At 45.2% G+C, this 25,865-nt stretch overlaps 1 protein-coding gene across 1 annotated transcript in view; it reads left to right on the top strand.

Moving 5' to 3' along the window:
* Positions 1-4,531: 4,531 nt before the first annotated feature.
* Positions 4,532-25,865, top strand: part of LOC311227693 (prolyl endopeptidase) — a gene marked incomplete at both ends in the record, with an annotated part of 46,942 nt that continues 25,608 nt past the window's right edge. Inside the window, 8 exons of the mRNA XM_084313445.1 lie at positions 4,532-4,573; positions 5,367-5,441; positions 7,411-7,544; positions 9,531-9,661; positions 10,174-10,383; positions 11,020-11,141; positions 11,632-11,737; positions 17,611-17,802. Of these exons, the coding sequence (XP_084169571.1) occupies positions 4,532-4,573; positions 5,367-5,441; positions 7,411-7,544; positions 9,531-9,661; positions 10,174-10,383; positions 11,020-11,141; positions 11,632-11,737; positions 17,611-17,802 (1,012 nt within the window). The remainder of the gene's footprint in view (positions 4,574-5,366; positions 5,442-7,410; positions 7,545-9,530; positions 9,662-10,173; positions 10,384-11,019; positions 11,142-11,631; positions 11,738-17,610; positions 17,803-25,865) is intronic.

Genomic DNA, 25,865 nt, shown 5'->3' with positions numbered 1-25,865 from the left:
AATACTTCCTGTCATGTCAGGACCTCTCCAGTCATTCCCTTTTGCTCCATGGCTATCTGGTGTTCCACGGAAGTGTCTCTCAAATTCAGGGCCAAAGACCAGCGGCCGTTTCGACCCTGGTCTGGTCGGGTGGATAAGATATTGATTGTAGGAAATGCTATTGTTTGCTGGTACCATGATGAAAACATCAGTTTGCAGTCCCTCAAACCCAAAAGCATTCCCAACTTCCTCCAATGCTATGTACATGTAAGCAGTATTGTGAGATCGTAGCCAGTAACCAGTAGCCTGGAAAATGAAGGAAGCACAGAAGAAATACAGAAAACCATTGAGACTAGAACAAATACAGTTTCTCATACAAGCACTCACCCCTTTGTGTGACATTTTGCGTACTTTACATTTCAAAATGCATTTACTTAGAGGGGATTGTGTTGAATCTCTGCAGTGTTCTGCAGTAGCACATTCTGCCTAACTACAAAGAAAAAGAAACCAAAACCAGAAAGAGATTCATCTGAATAAATACATTTAAAATAAAATAAATATTCTTGCTTGTGAAGGTTTTCACAGTTTTGTTTTCTTGAGGCCATGGGAGCTTACTGGCAAAAGTATTATTATTATTTATATATATATTTATTTTTATATATATATTTATTTATATATATTTATTTCATCTAGTGCTCAGCCCCCCTCAGTGTGCTGGCAGTTAAAACTCTAGTCACACGACTGTACACACGACAATTGTGTGTATTGAGCTGTACTGTATTGTACCCATTCTGCAATCTGTTAATACAATTTTCAATCAATCAATCAATCATGTCCATGGCACAACATTTGAGGAAATTAAAATGGGGTCCAGTGTTACGAGTTGGTAGGTGTGTTGGACCCAAGTGTAATGGAGGTACCGCAGTCTATCCACAGTCAAGAGGGACAGTAAGTGAAGTGGCTGTGGACGTTAAGCGGTACTGCAAGTAAACTCACTCCCCAGAGGCATCCAGACCCAATAGCAAGAAGTGAATTCACCTCTTGGTACAGTGGTCTGCGATGTCGCCCGCGGTGCGGGAGACCGGGGGTTCAACTCCCACTCAGGGCGATCCCTTAACAGGGGTCGAATCGAAATAAACACAACGCAGTAAGATCACACCGGCTACACAAGTGCAGTACAGAACAGATACGACGAGAGGCAGATGTTGGTTTTCAAACAAGGCACTGTTACTTTAATTGTGTAACGAACGGCACACGCAGACGATGGCGGATGAATCTCAAAAACACGTTATTATATGAATCCCCAATACACATAGGGTACTCACACGATAAACAGGGAAGACAAAGTTACTTGGCACACACACGTCAAACGACGGAGTTGCATACACACACACAATACGATAATCTTCCACTAGCGGATACACACGGCAATCAATAACACACGGTGATTCAAATACATAGCGACATACTTATCTTCCGTGACAAGGAAACGATAAGACCAGAGCTGTAGGTATTACTCACAGACAGTTTGCTGATCGACTGACACTGGCTGTGTGTGACACGGAAGAGAATATTACGAGGCATTTAACGAGTCACACCAGGTATGAATGAGTGTAATTAGGACAGGGAGACAGGTAAATTACCCCCCAGGTAACGCTAGAGGTTTGCTCTCTCTGAGGCGAGCAAACCCCAAACGTTACAGTCCAGCAGGGTCTATACATTTTGTGGTTCTTGACATGAAAAAGGTTACCGGACAGGATCTGTGGATACAGAGAGCATCATCTTTGTCCGTATAGGCTAGTTATTACAGCAGGGATCGCCTCGAGCCACCAATGTCAAGTTTGCGAACATGTCCGAAGGCGGATTCACAGCCACTTGCCTGCAGGGCTTGTTTAAAACCCAATGCGTAATGTAACCAGGTCCATTTGCACCAGACGTTTCCAGACCTTGAGACCACCCTCTCGGAGGATGCACACAGATACACACACACACATACATACATACATACACGCACACGCACGCATGCACGCACAGACAGTAACTCCAGTCACACTCAGTGCCAACATCATTAAATGCAAGACATCCTCTTGCTCATACAGTTGTATGAAGTGCATTAGCTAATCTCTAGTGTAGGAACACAGTTTACGGTAATTTTCTCTTCCAGATGAACTGGTTTGTTGTTTGGGTGCGTCTCTGTGAGTAGGCGCGCTCGTTTGTTGTGTGTGTCCGTCCGGTGGTGGAGTCTGTTAAGTATATGACTGATAGGTCTTACCTGGTGGTTGAGGTGGTGCTGTGCCTTGCCGCCCCATTTCATCTCGTGGAACTGGGCGGCCGTCTTGGATGGAAGCCCCAGCAGATCTCCCCGATATCTCCCCTTGCTTCTTGCCGTGTCTGCGATCGACTTATATATGCCTGAACACGGAGAGACCAATCCCAAGTCGATCAGAACTTTCTCGGCTTTTTCAGCACCTACTCCCCATGCGCAGATTGTCCAGGGAGTCTCTCTGCATTGGCCAGAGATCTAGGTTCATCAATCTGCGCATCATGCAGAGTTTGGGACTTAGGTGCGAAAAGGTGACTATAGCTCGGCCGAGAAAGTGCCGATCGATTTGGGACTGGTCTCTCCGTGTTCAGGAGACTCAGGCGTATAAAAGTCTATTGGATCATCATGTCTCCAGCACCCCCACAGCCGTAGCTTACTTACTTACTTACTTAGGCCTTTAAATTCCCAAAGCAACATAGGCCATCGACGAAGCTCCTCCATCCTCTTCGGTCTTGTGCCCTCCGCTCCAGATCTTGCCAGGACAGCCCTTCTTTCTTCATCTCCTATTCTGTGGTTCTTCTCCAGGTGGTTTTTGGTCTGCCTCTCCTCCTCCTGCCCTGTGGGTTCCATGTCAGCGCTCCCGCTCTGTGATTGATTTCTTTCTTCTGAGTGTATCCACTTCCACTTCCTCCTCCGGATTTGAATTTCTATTGTGTCCTGTTTGGTGAGTTCCCACAGGTTGGCGTTAGAGATGGTGTTGGGCCAGTATATTCCCAGGAGGCGTCTGAGGCACCGTTTGGTGAAGGTCTGTAGCTTGTTGAGTATAGTGGTGGTGGTCTTCCAGCATTCTGAGCCATATAGTAGAGTGGTCTTTACGTTTGAGTTGAAGATCTGTAGCTTGGTCTTGAGTGACAGGTTTTTTGCCTTGCAGATAATGTTTAGCATGTTGAATGATGTCCTGCTACAACCACTTAATGTCAAGGCTCTCATCCACATTCATTGCAGTGCAGTGGTCTATTGCATGCTTATCCGTACTTGTTGGGGGGGATCTCTAATTCAACTATACCCTTCTGCGGTTTCTTCCCTTTAATTATCCCCATTATGGTTTTGTGGGATTTTCTTTTATATTTAGAATAGAATAGAAGTAATTTTTTTTTTAATCCAGAGCGAAATTCAGCACCACAGATCGCTCACAATAAACACAATTTCTCCCTCATCTTCATTGAGAGTTAATGTCAGGTTGGGGGGGGGGGGCAGGCTTGTGAAGCCTGTTGAGACATGTGATATTGGGCTCTACTGCCAATACACTTGACCTGACTTGAATACGTGGTCATTTATTTTTCTCTCTGGTTGAACTCTGGTTAGATAGTGTTGTGGACTATTTTAAATCAGCCATGACAGTGAACTGTTAGACATTCAGACGAGTCAAATTGTATAAATAAATAGAAAATCGTTTATTTCTGTTTCTGTGGCCACAGAGAGAGAGAGTATGCTCAGTTTACAATCAGAGACAAAATGTCTGACCAGAAAATTAGAAAGAGATCTGATCAGACTTACAATAAATACATAATTGACATGACGTGACATGACGAACATAAGATGAACAGATAGGACAAGAAAGGTGAACAAAAATGAACAAAGATGAGAAAATGAAAACAAAAGATGGGTTCAGGGGCTTTGTTGTGTCTCACACAAGAACTGGAGACAATGCCCTTGGCTGTTGTTTTAAGAACACTGTTAAGACTGTTGCCCTAATGTCTGAGCTGTAGCTGTATACTAATAACTATATTAACCAGTCAAAGCTGTACAGAGATGTAACACAGATCTATGGACATGATACTATTTTCGATCACAATAGCAACCTCATTTTGTTGTATTGTACGTGTGCTGTGCAATGACAATTACATTTAAATAAATATATATATATAAATATATATACTGTCTGCATCATGTATATCTTTTTGTGTCTTATGCTTTGCTTCTGTAGCCACAGGCAATTTGTGTGCACCCTTGGTATATCTATGGTATACCCCCCCCCCCCTGGGCGATGATGTCATTTCCTGTGAACCCAGCACTGACACTGCATGTGTGAATGAATACGTACAGCGTGAGACAGTGAGGGAGCAAACACCAACTTGATTTCACTTTCACTCGCCGGCTTCCTGCCGCTGACGCAACACAGAGGGTGTGTGGCAGACTCCTAGACAGAGGAGCAAGAAAGAAATAAGAAATACATTGGCAAACAGGCGACTCAAAGAGACATTTACGGACACATTTGAAGACCCTGTCATGGCATTTAGGTATCCAGCTGCCTGCAGAGATGACAGCAAGGTCGGTGTCAGATTCCCGCTGTGTGTGTTTTCTCTCTCTCACCCTCTCTCTCTCTCTTAAAGAGACAGACACACACACCGGAAGAGAATCACTGGGACTTGTTTAATGTATGAAGCAAATTCTCAGGGGCTCATACAGAACCTAGCATTTCACTGTAATGTACATGTACTTTGTGACAAATAAAACAAAACTTGAGACTTGAAACTATATGAATTGAAAATGGGGGACCCTGATGTAAACAAGACAAACGTCTTTCTCTGGTCTGCATCCCCTTAACAACAGTGTGTATTGAGCCATACTGTATTGTACCCATTCTGCAATCTGTTAAATAAAGTTTTCATTCATTCATTCATAAAATGTATCCCCCCACAAGAAACTAAACCGGGTGGAGAGCAGGCCTGTAGGGCACTTCAGAAGTTCAGACACTAGTTCCTCAATTATTTTTCAACTTTCGTTTAAAATATTGTCTATAGTTCACTAGAGGTCTGCTCTCCTAAGGAATGGGGGGCTCTCTCTCTCTCTCTCTCTCTCTCTCTCTCTCTCTCTCTCTCTCTCTCTCTCTCTCTCTCTCTCTCTCTCTCTCTCTCTCTCTCTCTCTCTCTCTCATACGGGTGCTGTCATTCACCTGAAGTGTTCAAATATACTTTGGTAGAGGAATGATTCGGATAATACTATTACAATAGTATTAATAACAATTATATTAGGCAGTTATTCATTACATACAGCATTATAGCTGTAGATGGCCTGTACGTGCCTAGTAAATAATGATAACAATGAAAAACCATTGTTGCAGGTGGATGATTACCATGGAACTAAGATCAGTGACCCCTACGCCTGGCTTGAAGATCCTGATAGTGAAGAAACTAAGGTAACATTATCATGACTGATCAGAGGCACCAACTGCAGTATCTGGGACAATAAAATCAATAAAACCTCACACCTACAACCTGTTTTCCATCACTGCAATAAAGCTCCGCAGTTGTTGACTCCACCCCTTTCCCTGGCTGGTCCCGGAAAACGATGAGGATATTAGGGCAGCTCGATTATGGCAAAAAAAAATCCTAATCTTGGTTATTTTGATTAATATTGAAATCACAATTATTGAAACGCATCGACGACCTAACTAATTGCATGTGTGTGTGTGTGTGCCGCCCATCACGTGTGTGTCTGCCTGAATGCCGAATAAAGACTTCTCCAGTTATTATTAATATGATTACTCATTGATTTGAGAATATCATATGATGATGATTTTATTCGTTTTACCAAAGGCTGCCTTTCTGTCGTCTTCTACAAGTTACCAAAGATGTTCAAAATAACTATAGAAATGTGCCGTGGCTCCTCCTCTCCCTCTCAACACCAGCTGAAACTACTGTTTGGGCTTTTTGGTGGGTGGGGGGGGGGGCGGGGGGTCAGAGTGCATTGCCGTGAAGGAAGGGTGCGCTGCATTTACAACACAAGACAAAATGAGAGCAACATGGCATCGTTTGTTTTCATGATCGTGGGAAGCCAAACATCTTAGTTGAAATTGAAACTCGATTAATCGCCCAGCCCGAGACGATGTCTTGCATTTTATGCGCTGAAGCAGTGTGAAGAGAGGTCTGGCTATGCGACACTACCAGTGGAACAAAATAATCAGAGTGGAACTAAATATATTCCTATTTAAATACAATGGTCCTCATTCTCGAACGTAAGTACCTTTGTAAATATCTTGGTAAAAATTTCGTACCAACAAATTTCCCAAAATCCTCCTCCGGATTCCTGAACGCATGAAACGGTCTCCGTAAGTGCCCAAAATCTTCGCAGCTGGGTTCCCATGAATGAAATACATCACTCATTCTTAAACTGTAATGTGCGTTCTCGTTCACCGGAATTTGCATACAGACACGCCCCACCAGCTCCTTATAAGGCGAAGGAGGCGTGTGCAAAACCGTGAGGGCCGTATGCAAAACAGCAGAGGTTCGGCATTGCATCTGCACCATTTTCAAGAGCCAATCGTGCAGTTGTTCAGTATTGACATTACTAAATGAGATGTCATGCTAATATGTCATGTTCTACAGTAGGACTTACTACTATAATACCTAATAAAACAAGTCATTAGAATAATAGAAGCCTACTTTGCTGGAACGATTAATCTTGCACGTACACAGTATGTGTGTGTGTGTGTGTGGTTGTGCTTGTGCGCTGAGGCTGCCTCACTAAGCCATTTATCCACACATTTATTTAGTTCTAGCAATAGGCATAAATAAAACCAACAATAAATAATATCATAGAGAAGAAGACAATATACAGTATGGCATATTAAAACAGTATATTCCACTATACAGTAGCTATATCCGTGGCGATCGGTTTAGTTCTTATTTATTTAGTTTGTAGTGTTTGTATGTGTGTAATCACAATGCCTCATTGAGTCAGGACTATAAATGCAAAACATAATTGTTAACGATACAAATATTGTCGTATTTATTATCATTATAATAATTTAATTCCACGGATGTCTGTGGCATCGCCAATCCCCAATGACTTGTCCCAGAGAAAGCTGTTGAAAACACGGGCGCACACCGGTCTGTCTGACTTACGACTTCGAGTTCGTAAATCCTACATGTACAACAAATGTACAATACGAAGCCGTTCGAGAATGCAGAATAAGTACGTAAATAGAGTTCTCTCTCTCTCTCTCTCTATCTCTCTCTCTCTCTCTCTCTTTCTCTCTCTCTCTCTGTCTCTCTCTCTCTCTCTCTCTCTCTCTCTCTCTCTCTCTCTCTCTCTCTCTCTCTCTCTCTCTCTCTCTCTCTCTCTCTCTCTCTCTCTCTCTCTCTCTCTCTCCCTCTCTTCCCAAGGCCTTTGTTGAGGGGCAGAATGAGCTGACCATGCCTTACCTGGAGCAGTGTTCTGTCAGAGCCCAGTTCCAACAGCGGCTGACTGAGCTGTATGACTACCCCAAATACAGCTGCCCTTACAAGAAAGGAAACAGGTGCTTAACTTTACATGTTCTTGTACAGGTGTACAGGTACTTCAAGTACAAAGGACATTTAGCACTCAAAGAGACAACAGGACTAAAATATGAATCGAAAAACACACTTCTTCAATCAATATCTGAAATGAAGAAGAAAAAACCTAACCTTCTTACTGTCTTACTGTCTTACCGTCTTCTACTTCTTTGCACTCTTCCACTAAATTATCACCCTTGCCTATATTACTACCTAGTCCTACTATACTAATGTCTCTACTACTATGCACTCAACACTGCATCACCCAAGTCTCAACACTGTTTAATGAACTTTGTTACTCAGCTGAAAGAGAACTTGTAAGTCTCTTTGGATAAAAGTGTCAGAAAAATGACTAAATGTAAATGTAAATATCACTGCATCTACAAGATTCAAGATTCAAGATTCAAGATTGTTTATTGTCATGTGCACAGTTAAATCAAATCAAAATCAAATCAAATTTATTTGTAAGGCCCGACAACATGTTAATGTCCCCATGGGCCGGACACGTCTTCTTTAAACAAGTCAAGAAGAAACATAACAATAAGTCAAGAACAAAACAAGAACACCATAAGGTCCAACACATTTTAAATAAATGCAAATAAATGAATGAATGCAAGCACTCCCAGACATACCCCACGCGAAGGTAAGGAAAAACTCACTAAAACCTAACAATAGGGAAAAATGCACCACAGGCAGTGTGGAGGAGAGAAACCTTAGAAGGGCCATTCAAGGGGGGATCTCCCTTCTTAGATGTCGGTGATAGTAGTGTTGCAGACTAACAGTTGGTAAGCATGCACTCAAGTGTGTAGTGAAACACAGATGAGTGCATGCAATAGCAACTGAACATTTTGAAAAATTAAAGATAGAGCTGATAGCGATAGCAACTGAACATTTTGAAAGATTAAAGATAGAGCTGATAGCGAATCTATTTGAGGCACAGGGGCGGCGCAGAGAGGGTCGCGTCCTCCCCGTCTTAATCACGGGGACGTTCAACACACCGGTCATCGCTCCGAGACAGCCGGAGACAGGGAGATAGGGGGCGGCGCAGAGAGGGTCGCAACCTCCTCGACATCATCGCGGGACGTCCAGCACTCCGGTCACCACTACGAGACCGCCGGAGACAGGGAGACAGGAGGGCATGCAGAGAGGGTCGCATCCTCCCGGCCTTCACCTCCCCTCTTAAACCTATATAGGATAACTACACAAACACATGTGCATATCCCTCTCTCATACACACAGATACATACAATACAGCATTATACAACTATAATGTTGGGGGAAAAAATAAAAAAGACTTTACACAAATACACATGGATACTATAGACTACAGGATCTGTAGTTCTTTTTTAAGCTTACTTTTAAATATATTTAAAGTGGAACATGTTTCTATTAGATTTTGTATATCATTCCACATCATTGCACCGTGATAAACAAATGAGAATTTGGCAACAGAGGTCCTACAGAAAGGAATGCGTAAGTCTTTATTTCTTCTTGTGAGATGTGCATGATAATGAGAATTAAACTCAAAATAAGTTTGAAAAAAATTAGGCAAAGATAAAGGAAGACCAATCACTTTGTACATAAGAACCCCTGTTTGGTACTTGTTGACCTCATAAATTGTGAGTAGTTGCAGTTGTTTAAATAATGGTTTGGTTGGGGCTAAAATAAGAAGAGTTGGTTGCAATTCTTACAAAGGATTTCTGAGCTCTATGGATTGTTTGTAAGTAAGATGGGTAAGTGCTGGCCCAAATTATATCGCAGTAAGAGATGTGAGGATAAATTAAACTGTAATACAAAGTTGTGCTCTTTTTTAATTCTTTTTTTAACCCTTTTTATAATGCCCAACGATTTTGAAACCTTCTTGCAAACAATTTCAGTGTGTGTCTGTGGTACCAGAGGAGCGGTCAAGATGGCGTCACCTGCTGACCGGCGGGTTGTTTTGTGTCGTGTTTTACACACCGTGCCTTCAGGTATTTCTACTTCCACAACCGGGGCCTTCAGAACCACAGCGTGCTGTACGTTCAGGACTCGCTGGACGCCCCCGCCACTGTGTTCTTCGACCCAAACACTCTGTCTGACGACGGCACCGTGGCGCTGAAGAGTAACTGTTAAACACACCACACACACACACACACACACACACACACACACACACACACACACACACACACACACACACACACACACACACACACACACACACACACACACACACACACACACACACACACACATACACACACACACACACACACACACACACACACACACACACACAGTCACACACACACACAAATATCAAGATGTATCCATCAGTGGACCAATTGCATGCTTTCACAGAGGACAAGACGCCTTCAGTCGACTCCTTCAGACATTAAGCACCCCCCCCCCCCCCCACAGCCCAAATGGTATATATAAATGTATATATAATTACTTTTCTTTTGTAGTTTAATTATCTGCAAATTTTGGCCAATCAAAGTCGACTATACAAATCCTTAGTCGGGGACAGCCCGCCCCCTAGATCACTGTGAGTCTGTAACGCGGTTACATCATTCATATAGCTCCCCCCGTCTCTGATTGGATCCTTCATTCCGACGTCTCTCTCTCCTCCAGTGGGTCGTCTGTCTGAGGAGTGCGAGTATTTCGCGTACGGCCTGAGCTCCAGCGGCTCCGACTGGGTGACGCTGCGCTTCATGAAGGCCGACGACCTCACCCTGCTGCCCGACGTGCTGGACAGGGTCAAGTTCAGCTGCCTGGCCTGGACCCACGACGCCAGGGGGGTCTTCTACAACCGCTACCCGCGCCAAGACGGCAAGGCAGATGGTGAGAGACATGTACAGTGAACACTGTTTGTGACCATTTTTCTTAGAAGTCCCAGTTTTCACCGCATGTGTCAAGTTTGTTTTATTATTATTTGTCATAACAAAATACAGAATACTTTATGATGAAATGCTTGTTTCTGTATGAGCCCCTGAGAGTGTGCTACATACAGTAAATGTAAGTAAGTAAAAAGTAAGTAAAGAAAAGTATTTAAGAAGTATAAGTAAACCCTCCGGGGCCACAGTGGCAGTCGTATGGTAATCCGGAGGTTCCCGGTTCGATTCCCTGCTCCTCCCGGGCAGCGTGTTGAAGCGTCCATGAGCAAGACACTTAACCCTTAACTGCTCCCGATGAGCAGGTCGGCACCTCGCACGGTCGCCTCCGCCGTCGGTGTGTGAATGGGTGAGTGAATGGGTAGAACGTGAGGAACAAATTGTAAAGCGCTTTGGATAAAAGCTGCTATATAATATAAATGCACCATTTACCAGGGTCGATGCACGATTGGGGCACTTCTGCAGTGGTTGACACACCAGCAGGGATAATTCGACATGCCCCTTCCCTCCACAAACTACCACGGAAATACTGCGAGAGAACAGTAACACATGTTCGCCAACTTCTCCTTTCTGTGTTCCTTTCCAGGCACAGAGACTACTTCCTGCATCAACCAGAAGCTCTACTACCACGTGATCGGCACCGACCAATCCAAGGACATTCTTGTTGCCGAATTCCCTGACCATCCCAAGTGGCACAGTGCAGTGACGGTGAATCGAGGCATCATCATCAGTACACATCACGGCGTCTGTCTCAGCTTCATTCTTTATTATATAGACCCTCCCCCTTATCTTACCCCCGCAAGCACCGTATGTGTCAACCTGAGGTTATCTGCAAGTTGAATCAAGTGCACCTCTATTGAGTTAAACTGAAAGCACATTTGAACGGTCCACCCCCGTGTTGCTCCTTCAACCTGCTGGTACAGCGCTGTACAAACACCCTTGTTGTGACGAACATCCTCCCTCTCTGCCGTCCTTCCTTCATTCCTCCCTCCCTCTTTCCCTTTGCATGATGGGGAGGTTCTGCTCTGTCCATCAGTAAATCAACCCTATACTGTCTGTACAACACCCATTATGACTAACCCCCCCCCCTCCCCTTCCCACGTCTCAGGTGATGACAGGCATGCTGTCCTTTCCCCGTCAAGAGATCAATCAATTGTTGACTAACTCTCTTCCTTCTTCCCTCTCTCTCCCTCGTTAGGTCTCAGACGATGGCAGGCATGCTGTCCTGTCCGTCACGGATGGCTGTGAGCCTGTGAACCTGCTGTGGTACTGTGACCTGCAGCAGCTACCCAATGGCATCTCAGGTCTGTACCCATGTGATCACCTACACTACAGTATACTGTACGTTGTGAGTGACAGCATATACTATGCTTTAGGTCATAATAATCCTAGATCTGGGGAATGGCTTCCAGGGCTACTTTTTTTTCTTTTTTCTTTTTACTTTGCATTTTTCTTTTTTTCAAAGAAACCCTCTTTGAGCCGCCATGTAACTGTTGTACCAGTTGTCTTGGTTACCGATGTCTTCGTCCCCGTCTGAGTGTGTGTGTGTGTGTGTGTGCGTGTGTGTGCGTGTGTGTGTGTGTGTCTGAGTGTGTGTGTGTCTGAGTGTGTGTGTGTCTGAGTGTATCTGTGTGAAGTAGGTCTCGACAAGTCATGGGAACATTTGAATTCGCTGTGCACATTATGCACGACCCCAAGAGGAAGAACCCTGGTGATTTTGGTGATTCATCAAGATCATATAATTATTATACTTCCTCGTCTAGCGCAATCCATCCAGTGCAAACTCCACCCATGGCCGAGACGTCAGCGTCCGGCCGACCTCAAACAAGTGCAACCGCTCTCAACACTATTTCCAAACATGGCTATCCGGGTTATTAGCTACCGAGTGTTCGAATATTGCAGGTTTTATGCTAATATAAGACTATCCATAAAAGTATCTGCAGTATCTATAATCTACCATATCTATCTATCTATTTATAAATTCCATCTATTGTAAATGACAGTGCCTACAATGTACTTATCTACTGTGTTAAAACTGACTGAATATATGACACTATGTGTGCCTATGCAGGAATGTCATACATTTCTGTTGACCTATACAACAGGCACCTGAATGAATGAATGAATGAATGAATGAATGAATGAATGAATGAATGAATGAATGGATGAATGAATGGATGAATGAATGAATGAATGAATGAATGAATGAATGAATGAATGAATGAATGAATGAATGAATGAATGAATGAATGAATTAATGAATGAATTAATGAATGAATGAATGAATGAATGAATGAATGACCTGTTGAGAGTCTGTGTTCTAATAATGTTGAGCTCAGTTGTAATCCAATCCTACCTAGCTGACCAATACCTATTTCTTTATTTGGTCTTGTGTCAGTCTTGGTTCTCTGATCCTATATTTCTGAAGATGCCTTTCCATTGGCTAATGGACGAGATATAAGTCACTTGTTACTTTCTGCTTCTGGCAGAACCTAGATTTCTGCCCGTTGAAATGACCGCAGTTCAACATATTGTATACCTGTCTGTAACTTGTGCTGATTCACTTTGAATAAAACCGTTGAAAGATGTTCTACCTTTCATTATTGGATATTATTGATTATGATTACTATGACAATTTGTATATTGAATATAGTCAGCTATACGAGTCAAATTGGATTATGTGACAATTTACAAGTGAGGATTATTTCACAATTTGGATGGAATACCTTACACGAGCTTTCCTCAAACGGCTCACTAGTAAACAAGTGTAAACTACTGATGGGTCTGACCCTTTAGCTCAGCTGGTTAGTGCGGCCGCCTCTGGATCCTGTGGTCCCAGGTTCAAATCCACTCGGTTACAGTGCGGCTGGGTGGCGTAGCGGAGATTGCGCTCGTCACCAATGCAAGAGACTCCGGTCTCGAATCCCGGTGTCAGCATTGCCTTCGGCTTGGCCGGCCGTCATACTGGCTCATTTGGCAGAGTCAGCGGGTGGAAGTCGATGGGTGGGGATTGGACGTTGTGGACAGCGACCCCTACAGGTCGGTTGGGGGACGCCTGCACAGCAGAGACAGGAAGTGGCGAGGGTAGTGTGAGCCTCCCACACGTTACACCTCGCCAATGAGAGTCCGCGCTGGCAGGTGAAAAGATGTGACAGGCTGCCTCCTCGTGTGCCGGAGGGGACGCCTAAATATTAAAGGCAACCAACTTGTGTCTAGCCACGCCCAACTTGCGTCTAGCCATGCCCCCACGGCGACGCGGCAGCAGCAGAGCGGAGCGGCAGCATTATGTAGCAGTAATCCTCCCTCTTTTAACATCGACAACTAGCTCAACTGGCAGCGCTGCCTTGCTGTGGATCCTGCGGTCCTGCGTTGGTGACAAGTTCGATTCCCATCAATTTTTTTTAACGTGCATTCTTTCGCCGGTTAAGTTTAGGCATGTTAACTTTAAGCATTGTTTCGGAGTTGGTTAAGGTTAAGGTTAGGCATTGTTTCGGAGTTGGTTAAGGTTAGAAGGGTTAAGTTTAGGCGCTGTTAAGGAGCTGGTTAAGGTTAGAGTTTGTCTTAGAGAATGGCAATATTTTTTAACGTGCATTCTTATGCCGGTTAAGTTTAGGCATGTTAACTTTAATTAAGCATTGTTTCGGAGTTGGTTAAGGTTAAGGTTAGGCATTGTTTCGGAGTTGGTTAAGGTTAGAAGGGTTAAGTTTAGGCACTGTTAAGGAGCTGGTTAAGGTTAGAGTTTGTCTTAGAGAATGGCAATATTTTTTAACGTGCATTCTTTCGCCGGTTAAGTTTAGGCATGTTAACTTTAAGCATTGTTTCGGAGTTGGTTAAGGTTAAGGTTAGGCATTGTTTCGGAGTTGGTTAAGGTTAGAAGGGTTAAGTTTAGGCGCTGTTAAGGAGCTGGTTAAGGTTAGAGTTTGTCTTAGAGAATGGCAATATTTTTTAACGTGCATTCTTTCGCCGGTTAAGTTTAGGCATGTTAACTTTAATTAAGCATTGTTTCGGAGTTGGTTAAGGTTAAGGTTAGGCATTGTTTCGGAGTTGGTTAAGGTTAGAAGGGTTAAGTTTAGGCGCTGTTAAGGAGCTGGTTAAGGTTAGAGTTTGTCTTAGAGAATGGCAATATTTTTTAACGTGCATTCTTTCGCCGGTTAAGTTTAGGCATGTTAACTTTAATTAAGCATTGTTTCGGAGTTGGTTAAGGTTAAGGTTAGGCATTGTTTCGGAGTTGGTTAAGGTTAGAAGGGTTAAGTTTAGGCGCTGTTAAGGAGCTGGTTAAGGTTAGAGTTTGTCTTAGAGAATGGCAATATTTTTTAACGTGCATTCTTTCGCCGGTTAAGTTTAGGCATGTTAACTTTAATTAAGCATTGTTTCGGAGTTGGTTAAGGTTAAGGTTAGGCATTGTTTCGGAGTTGGTTAAGGTTAGAAGGGTTAAGTTTAGGCGCTGTTAAGGAGCTGGTTAAGGTTAGAGTTTGTCTTAGAGAATGGCAATAGACAGCCTATTTCCGCGCTGCAGCTCTCTCGCGCTGCCGCGCTCACATGGGCGTAGTGGCCAATCAGAGAAACGCTAAACACAAGTTGGTTGCCTAAAATATTCACGCGGAGGGGACACGTGATGCAAGGCTTCTATCCTCCCTACAACCGACCAGTGGGGGGCATAGTCGAGCAACGTTCAAGACAGGGGAAGGGAGAATTGGATACACGAAATTGGGATGGGAGAAAAATAGAAAAATAAGGAGAAAAAGTGGATAAAAAAAGAAATCCACTCGGTTACACAAGCAACAACAATGTGGAAGGGTGTGGGATAGTCCGTTTCCTAACATAATAGGCTACTTACAGTATATGCGCTATCCCCTTATCTCCGGTGCCTAGCGACCCTCTCATAATAATATCTATCAATCAAGCTGATACAGCTGTGAGCAGGACTTGAGCAGTGTGCCCAATTCACCAATGAAATCAATAAAATGTCAAATGAAGCACATCAGAATTATTTGGCATGTAAATTAGGACATGCAGTAGTAGCAGGACACATGTAGTTAACAGTGGTGGTAGGGACTTGATTACACTCAAACTAACTGGTTTTAAGATAGACTGTTTCATTCCGAGATCTCTGTTGTTTTTTGTTTCCTTGTTGAGTCTCAACATGTACATATTTTTGTACACTGGTTTTGAACCTAATTGCCAAGCAAATTTTTTTTGTCATATTGAATGAATTGAGTTAGCCATATTAGGCTTTTAGGTGAAAATAAGTGAGTAAATAATAGATATTTTTGTAGGTTGTCATTGGTGCCTGTTATCAGTGCAAATAGTCTCATGCCCAAGATGTGTACAATTGAAAACAAATGGAAAATGCTGTGCTGTAAATGAAAGAACATTCATTTATGTTCACTATAAAAAAATTTAATAAAAAAAGGAATTAAGACAGATAAAAGAGAAACAATCATTATTTTTATTTTTATTTAACCTTTATTTTACCAGGTAGTCACTTGAGATCAATGATCTCTAAATAAAGTACAGCTAAACATAAAGACATTAAGTTGTTGGTGTGAGTTATTTAAGGGAAGGGTACTTCACTGCTTTAATGTACGCCAGTCTCCTTTTAGAACCTAGATATTTAGATATACCTGCAAACATGGCGACATGCGTCAAGTGGGTTACACATGATCAGACATTCTCCTCGGCGGTCACTTGGTCAGAGTCACGTGAAGACGTTTGCTTTCTGAAGTCACTTTACAAAATAGCTGTCAGTTTAGTTAAGGAACTGGGTTGTAACCTGTAGAAACTAAAGCCATTTTCCATTTAAGAAAACTGTAGGAGCACTGGGCCACCAAGAAGCTAATGTTTAGCTAGCTCGTGTATGGCAGCCATTGAGCCTGCGTAGCCCAAGGTTGGGTGCTACCAGTGGTGGTGAAGGAGACCATTTCCACCCTACATTGTGGGGAGCGCTTTGGGTGTCTAGAAAAGCGCTATATAAATGTAATGATCATGATCAACCACTGATAAAAAAAACAAATAAGAATCACATTTGACCTCCCTACTTGGATTTAGAGAGTATCTCTCAAGACCACTGTAAGGATTCTATATAGGATCCTTGAGTCACCCTGTTCTACCTGTGTCCTGGTCATCTCTCTCTGACAGTGGCTCGCTCGGGAGGTAGAGCAGTCGTCTGGTAATCCGGAGGTTCCTGGTTCGATTCCTGCTCCTCCCGGGCACCGTGTTGAAGTGTCCTTGAGCAAGACACTTATTAACCCCTAATTGCTCCTGATGAGCAGGTTGGCCCCATTGCATGGTTGCCTCCGCCGTCGGTGTGTGAATGTGTGAGTGAATTGGTCAAATGTGAGGAACAAATTGTAAAGCGCTTTGGATAAAAGCTGCTATATAAATGCAGCCAAATACCATTTAACTTCTCCCTTTGAATCAATCTAAATCAAGTAGTGGGCGGGTGTACACATGAGCCCACATCACAGAAGTAGACTTTTCTTATTCAGGAACGAACAGGAACCTCACAGAATTGTGTTTCTATCCTGTACAAGTGGGAACATCCCCTTCCTGTTCTTGAGTATGTATATGAGCTGACTGGGTCGATATGGGTTGGTTGGCTGTTTGGTACATTCATTAGCATTTAGTTATTTATCTATTAACCTCGTTCCCAGTTTTATCTCCGTGAGATAAAGCCTGGTAAAGAACTACGGCCGAAAGTGTCTATGGGGTCGAATTTCCGGTGTATGTACTTCCCCTGGAAGCTGCCTCCGAACGGACCAAACTTTTCCCGAATCCTGTCGGCAAACAAGCTAGAACGTCCCGGTCCCGGTCATGTAGATGATGTAGTAAATTCTTCAGGCGAAGCCGTTGCAGTGGCTTAAACGAGGAAATATTGTGCACTTCACACGTTTCTATAATTGTTTTGTCGAAACCGGAACGCCTGTAGCCTGTACTTCCTGTACTTCCGTTTAGACACTTTGGGGGACGAAAGTCCCCCAAACGAAAGACGAAAGTCTTTCTCTGGTCTGCATCCCCTTAACAATTGTGTGTATTGAGCTGTACTGTACTGTACCCATTCTGCAATCTGTTAATAACGTTTTCAATCAATCAATCAATCAATCAATCAATCAGGAGGCATATCTTGTCCAGCCTATTTATCTATTAACTTATCCTTCCGTCACTCGTCACTCTCCAGGCCTGTTGCCGTGGGTGAAGCTGGTGAACAACTTCGAGGCGCAGTACTCTTACATCACCAACGAGGGCAGTGTGTTCACCTTCCGCTCCAACCTAGACGCGCCTCGCTATCGTGTCATCAACGTGGACCTGCGGCGGCCGGAGAAGCAGCGCTGGACCACGCTCATACCGCAGCACGAGAAGGACGTCCTGGGTGAGGCAGAATGGAGATGCTGTGTACTATGCCACTAAGCCTGAGGCTGCTCTCACAGTTGCAACTTCTTGACACAAAATGGCCGCTGCAAAATGGCTGCAGAGGGGAGGTGTGACCAAAGTCTGTCTAAAGAGAAATAGGTTCACTCTGCCGCCATCTTGTTAATGGGAACTAACGGTACAAACAAGACCTGACCCCTATCTCTTTGAATGCGGAGTCATACGTATAATCACTTTTCTTTCATATTTCAAGTCACTGGTAAATTACTGACAAGACAGAATGGTTCATTTTCTAAATGGATACATTTGTGTTAAAAGAAATCAACTTAGACCTGCTTCAACGCATGTGCCATCCAGTGGTTTCTGAGTCCCCAGTCACCATGGAAACCACTCACTCTGTGATTCCTAGCCTTTTGACAGAGATTGTTATTTATTTAAAACATATTTAAAACTCATATTTCACCTCAAATTATAATTTTTATTAATTTCATATTAAATTATTTGTTTATTTTGTTGGAAGTAGTTTGGTTGTTGGCGCCATCTTTAGTATTGGATTAGGATTGGTGTGACATCAGGAGAAAATAAATTAAACCAGGGAAGCCTCAGGTTTAAATAGTTTATTGGTAGTTGTTAGGGTTTGAAACCGACCTCAAACGCACGGCACAGACAGGTAGTTCAGAGTTAGCCAAATACTAGGGCGTATTTATTTTCAGAGTCAAAAAGGAGCAAGTAACAATCTTGAAACAAAGGGAGACTGCCTTCAGCAGAGTTATCTGCGGCTCTGCAGATCCTCTTGGTGTTCGAGGTGGGGAAACGGTATTGACGCTGAACCGGCTCTGCAGATACTCCCAGCTTCAACTCGAGGTGGGAAAGAGAGAGAGAGAGAGAGGTAAATAACAGTCCACATCACACAGAGGCAGTGCGGTCTCCTCCTCCCTTAGCTGAGTCCAGAACAAACAAAACGATATCTTCAGTGTTCACCACAACACACAATTTAGCTGAGGGTCAGTGCAAAACAAAAACGATAAACTTCTGTGTCTCTTCTAAACACACACCCCAGCTGAGTCCAGTGCAAGCAAATGATAAATCTTCAGTGTCTCCTTTAACACACAACTTAGCTGAGTCAAGTGTAAGCAAAAATAGAACTCTTTAGTGTTCTTCAAAACACACAAAACAGAATCGTCCAAAAAAGGGTTTGGTTCAAACTCACCAAAGCGCAAGAGTAAAGCGGGTAAACGAGGCACAGCTCAAAACGGGGGACAAGGTCTTCACCAGCGGCAATCCACAGATGTCCTGGAGGGAGAGTAGACGAGGCACAGCAACGGGGAACAACAGGCAGAAACAGAAGTATTCAAAACGATTGAAGGGAAGTCCCAGTATAAAAAGCCTCTGGGGTGCTAATCAAAAACTATGACAGGTGCACGCTGGAATTGATACTTGCTCCAAAAGCGTGTGGCGGGAAATGCACCAATCAACACAGCACCTTAAAGGAGCGGAGCGTGTGGCGGGGAATGCATCAATCAACACAGTACCTTAAAGGAGCGGAGCGTGTGGCGGGGAACGGACCAATCATCACAGTACCTTAAGAAGCCTGTGGCGGGGAATGAACCAATCCTCACAGTACCCCCCCCTCCACGGGAGCCACCGGGCGACCCACTCGGCCCCGGCCTGCCCGGACGGGACTGAAGGAAGCCGGCGATCAGGGGCACTGGAGAGGGGGACAAAGACAGAGGCCCGGAGAGGGGGACCGGAGACGGGGACAGAGGACCGGCGAGGGAGGCCGGAGACGGGGACTGGGACCCGGTGAGGGGGCTGGACGGCACCTGAAGACACTGGGCATGACAGGAGGGGCTCCACCCCCTGACGGTGCCGGAGGACCAGGCGATGTGGGGCTCATGCAGCGCGAGCCAGGGCCGACCCAGGACTACCGGGACAAGAGGGGATCTGGTAATGAAAAACTGGAGTCTCTCAACGTGGTTACCAGCCACGGTGAGGTGGACAGGACAGGTGCGTTGAGTGATGTCAGCTAGGCGGCGATGATCCAGCGCGAAGACCTCCAAGGGCCTCTCGAGGTCCTCAAGTGGAATGTTGGCCCGGGTGGCAAACTCAACGTCCAGGAAACTCCCATCAGCACCAGAGTCAATGAGTGCACCCACCGTCGCCCGCTGGTCCGCCCAGGCTAGGGTGACGCTCGTCAGACGGTCAGGTGGTGCACGGGTGTGGGAACAGGAAAAACGGCTCACCAGGATCTCCCGGGGTCCCGGCGAGCCTGGTCTTCTTGGCCGGGTAGGGCAATTGGAGACACGGTGTCCATCCCGGCCGCAGTAGAGGCAAAGGCCGGACCTGAGCCTGGACTCCCGTTCGGCCGGGCTAAGGCGGGTGCGTCCCAGCTGCATGGGTTCCTCCTCGGTCACAGCTCGGGAGGGAAAAAACCCACCAGTCACGGAGGGGGCAGGACGGTCAGCAGAACGGTCCCGAGGACGGGGGTCTGGGGAACGTCTGGGGGTCCTAGTCGTGCTCGCTCACGCCTTCTCTCCCGGAGGCGTCCGTCGATGCGGATAGCGAGGCTGATCAGGCCCTCGAGAGAATCGGGCTCCTCTTGGGTCGCGAGCTGGTCCCTTACTGCGTCGTTGAGCCCCCTCAGGAAGGTGAGACGAAGCGCTTGATCGTTCCAACCGCTCTCCGTTGCGGCCAGTCTGAACTCCAGCGCGTAGTCTCTGACACTGCCACTGTCCTGCCGGAAGGTGCCCAACCGAGCTCCTGGGTCCTGGCCACGAGCTGGGTGGTGGAAAACCCTTCGGAGCTCTGCCACGAAGTCTGGGTAGGAGAAACAAAAATCGGCCCTCATAGCCCAGGAAGCAGTGACCCACTGTGCTGCTCGGCCCGTGAGCAGGTTAGTCATGTAGGCTACTCGGGCTCCCTCTGACGAAAAACGGCTGGGTTGATGAAGGAAGACCAACTCACACTGCATGATGAATGTGGCACAATCCTCGAAGTTACCCTCGAACAGACGTGGTTCGGAGAGATGGGGCTCCCGAGGTGCGAGGTCTGCCGCGGGTGGTGATCTGGCTGAGACTCCTGGGACAGGTGGGGTTAAAAGCAGAGTGTTTAATGCTGTACTGAGAGCCTCTAGCTGGTGCAGAACAACAGCCTGCTGATACCCCTGGGTAGTCTGCTGGGTGGCCAGGGTGTCAATGGCATCCAGAATAAGCTGGACCTAGGCCCGGAGGTCCTGTAAAGCAGCCGCAGCCGCACCCAACTGTTGGGTGTGGTCGTTGACCAACGCTGCCCTGACCCTGTCTGTGTCGGCTGAGGTCGTCATGGTCGGGTCGTAATGTTAGGGTTTGAAACCGACCTCAAACGCACGGCACAGACAGGTAGTTCAGAGTTAGCGGCGTATTGATTTTCAGAGTCAAAAAGGAGCAAGTAACAATCTTGAAACAAAGGGAGACTGCCTTCAGCAGAGTTATCTGCGGCTCTGCAGATCCTCTTGGTGTTCGAGGTGGGGAAACGGTATTGACGCTGAACCGGCTCTGCAGATACTCCCAGCTTCAACTCGAGGTGGGAAAGAGAGAGAGAGAGAGAGGTAAATAACAGTCCACATCACACAGAGGCAGTGCGGTCTCCTCCTCCCTTAGCTGAGTCCAGAACAAACAAAACGATATATTCAGTGTTCACCACAACACACAATTTAGCTGAGGGTCAGTGCAAAACAAAAACGATAAACTTCTGTGTCTCTTCTAAACACACACCCCAGCTGAGTCCAGTGCAAGCAAATGATAAATCTTTAGTGTCTCCTCTAACACACAACTTAGCTGAGTCAAGTGTAAGCAAAAATAGAACTCTTTAGTGTTCTTCAAAACACACAAAACAGAATCGTCCAAAAAAGGGTTTGGTTCAAACTCACCAAAGCGCAAGAGTAAAGTGGGTAAACGAGGCGCAGCTCAAAACGGGGGACAAGGTCTTCACCAGCGGCAATCCACAGATGTCCTGGAGGGAGAGTAGACGAGGCACAGCAACGGGGAACAACAGGCAGAAACAGAAGTATTCAAAACGACCCGACATCGATTGAAGGGAAGTCCCAGTATAAAAAGCCTCTGGGGCGCTAATCAAAAACTATGACAGGTGCACGCTGGAATTGATACTTGCTCCAAAAGCGTGTGGCGGGAAATGCACCAATCAACACCTTAAAGGAGCGGAGCGTGTGGCGGGGAATGCATCAATCAACACAGTACCTTAAAGGAGCGGAGCGTGTGGCGGGGAACGGACCAATCATCACAGTACCTTAAGAAGCCTGTGGCGGGGAATGAACCAATCCTCACAGTAGTTCAACCAAAGTTTGCTAGGAATTTGTCTTAGTGTGCTCAAGATAAGGACATAAAAAAGGACATTTAGGCACACATATACATAAACATACATTATGGTATACTGCACACTACAGACGGTTAACCTGGTAGTGAAAGGTTAACCTTCTGTAGTGTGATAGTGAAAGGCAGAACTATATGTTTCTTATAAAACCTTCTTTTTTTTATCCACTTTTTCTCCTCCTGTTTTTCTGTGTTTTTCTCCCATCCCAATTTAGTCGTTATTCCAATTCCACCCTCCCTTTCCTGGTTGTTGCTCGCATGTGCCCCCCACTGGTCGGTCTAGGGAGCCCTGAAGTCTATCAGATGCTTCCTCCGAGACATAGGAGACAGCCAGCAACCTCTTTTCACCTGCCAACGCGGACTCTCATTGGTGAGGTGTAACATGTGGGAGGTCACACTACCCTCACCTTCTCCCTCCCTCACTGTGCAGGTGCCCTGACCGACCTGTAGGAGTCGCTGTTTACAACGACCAGAATACCACCCCACCGGCTTCCCTCCCGCTGACTCTGCCAATTGAGCCAGTATGACGGCCGGCCAAGCCGGAGGCAACGCTGACAGCCGGATTCGATACCAGTGTCTCTCGCGTTGGTGACGAGCGCTTAGTCCGCTGCGCCACCCAGCCGCCATAAGTGTTAACCCTTTGTAGTGTGGTAGTGAAAGGTTAACCTTCTGTAGTGTGGTAGTGAAAGGTTGACCTTCTATAGTGTGTTAGTGAAAGGGTTAACCATTTGTAGTGTGGTAGTGAAAGGTTAACCTTCTGTAGTGTGGTAGTGTAGTAGTGAAAGGGTTAACCATTTGTAGTGTGGTAGTGAAAGGTTAACCTTCTGTAGTGGGGTAGTGAAAGAGTTAACCCTTTGTAGTGTGGTAGTGAAAGGTTAACCTTCTGTAGTGTGGTAGTGAAAGGGTTAACCGTCTGCAGTGTGGTAGTGAAAGTGTTACCCCTTTGTAGTGTGGTAGTGAAAGGATTAACAAAAAATGTGTAATTTCTTTTAACAAGATGCCATTATTGGGAAATTATCAAACTAAAATGAATCCAAAACAGGCCCTTTGATGTGGTAATAGTAGCGCTGCACCACAGTCTGAGATACAGTTACCCACAGCCCAGGTGCACAGCACTAATATTACACAATAGACACATTACCGTCTCTGCTGTACAGAACAGATCCATTGTAATGGACATGTCGGATATGGCTTAATAGCCATGGTTACAGAAAAGAAAATTAGATAAGTCCACTATTATTTCGCAAGAGGTAAAAACGTCATTTGTAGAATTGGAGTTCTGCAAACCATGACCCTTGGCGTTGCAAAACATATTTTGACAGCGTAGTATTGTGAGGTTTCGATGACAATCTGACCGCAACTGGAGAGAGAACTTGGGAACTTCTCCTTGTGGCTGTCTGGCCTTCGTCAGAGATCTCTGAGAGAGAAACTTGACCAGACACAGTAGCGGTTTGTCAGACGTTACTGTGACATACTTATAATAACAATGAATAACACTAAAATCCATTCATGCATTGACAGACATGAACACGTTCTCACACTTAAGTGTACATGCATACATACACAACCATTAAAATACTAACACAAACAAGATACATTTTGTGGGGGGGGGGGGGGCTACAACAAAACCATAGGCTCCTATATTCTAATTAAATACTATTTGTCAAGAGATGCTGTTAAGACGAAATGCATTTTACTTTTTCATTAACTACAATGCGGTTTACGGTACATTTAACACAATATAATAGACAAGAATGCAGGACTACTCAAACATTTTCTATATTGCACTAAAAGCTGACCAAACATATTTTCATCAACTGTGAAACAGTTCATCCCACCAATCGTTTCAAATTGTGTTTCAAACAGAAAGTCAGAGAGACTTGTCATCAACAGCCACTATTGCAGCTTCATGAACAGACTGCCACCTATAGGTCACACAGTAAACTACCGGCAAGTCAGGCCCAGGAGTTCAAAACTTGTAATCCCTATCTGATTGGATCAGATTTGTATTCATTCATTTCAACTCATTACGAATTGAAAATGGGGGACCCTGATGTAAACAGGTCAGTGGCCTCGTGGGTAGAGTGTCCGCCCTGAGTTCGGGAGGCTGGGAGTTCAAGCCCCGGCCGAGTCATACCAAAGACTATTTAAAAATGGTACCCACAGCCTCCCTGCTTGACACTCAGCATCAAGGGTTGGTTTGGGGGGAAGTCCTTGCGACATACTAGCATCATGTCCAAGGGGTGTACTTGTACATCAAGCTGCCTCACGCTACGGAAACAGGAGATAGACCACCGCAACACTTCCGGGATTCTGAAATCGGGGAGGAGATAGCGGGGGGAGCATATGAATGAATGTGGACGAGAGCCGTGATGTAAGTGTTTGCCGATACGGCTGTGGGGGTGCTAGAGACATGATCGAATAGACGTTTATTCGCCTCACTCTCCTGAACACGGCGTGACCCATTCCTAATCGATCAGAACTAAATCGGCAGAGAAAAAGCCCATTTTAAAGCACCTATTCCGCATGGACATGCGCAGATTGCTCATGGAGTCTGGACGACGCGAGATGACGCACGAATGAATGTGGACTGTTCTATCAGAGGGGGGAGCTTTCTCGAAAGTCATGGAGAAAATAGTCTACGAACAGGTCGAAAAGTACCTGGCGGAAAAAAATCTAATCTACGAATTCCAATCTGGCTTCAGAACGTCCCACTCCACTGACACATGCCTCCTCTATTTGAACGACCACATCAAACAAGAGGTGGACGCGGGCAAATACTGCGGCATGGTCATGCTGGACCTACAAAAGGCCTTCGACACTGTCAATCACTCCATTCTGATGGACAAGCTAAAAGCAATTGGTTTTGATAGCTTATCAGTGAGCTGGATGCAATCCTACCTGGAGGGGAGAGAACAGATGGTAGAACAAACTGGTCAGACTACTACTTGACCTGAACCCCAGAACCCACCTCACCCCTGCCCACTTTGACAACCTAGGATGGCTTAGAGTAGACGACAGAGTACAGCAACTTGCAATGGGCCTGGTCTACAAGATACACTATACGACCGGGGTGCCCATGTACATGTCAAAATACTTCCCAAAGGTCAGTGAATACCACAACCACTACACCAGAGGAAGCTCAACAAATCATGTTAAACCCAGATTCGGCTCAAACAAGGGACTAAACACATTTCGCAATTATGCCACAACAATGTGGAACGCCCTACCCAAAGCTGTAAAGGAATGTGAATTCCTGCCCACATTCAAAACCGCTCTTAAAGAGCACCTACGGGAGGCTGCAATTCGAAACTGGCCACCGTAAATGCCCAAAACCCCCACCACCTCCTAATAGACTCCTCCCCACTGCATGTATATATTCCCTCCCCGCCGTATGTATATTTCTCTCCCACCCACCCACCCCCTCCTAATGTACAGTCCCCTCTCATCATATGTATATACTCTGTCAGGATCTAGGGGTAACAGTACTGTATATTTGAATACCGTTTATGTCACAAATGTATCAGTACTAAATACCTATATGTCCCTATGCCATAAATGTCATGTATGTTGTGTATGTCATAAATGTCTATATGAATTGAAAATGGGGGACCCTGATGGAAACAAGACAAACGTCTTTCTCAGGTCTGCATCCCCTTAACAATTTTATGTATTGAGCCGTACTGTATTGTACCCA

Source organism: Notolepis coatsorum, assembly GCF_963971535.1.
Source record: "Notolepis coatsorum genome assembly, chromosome: 4".
NCBI lineage: Eukaryota > Metazoa > Chordata > Actinopteri > Aulopiformes > Paralepididae > Notolepis > Notolepis coatsorum.
This window is presented reverse-complemented; position numbering and strand designations above follow the sequence as displayed.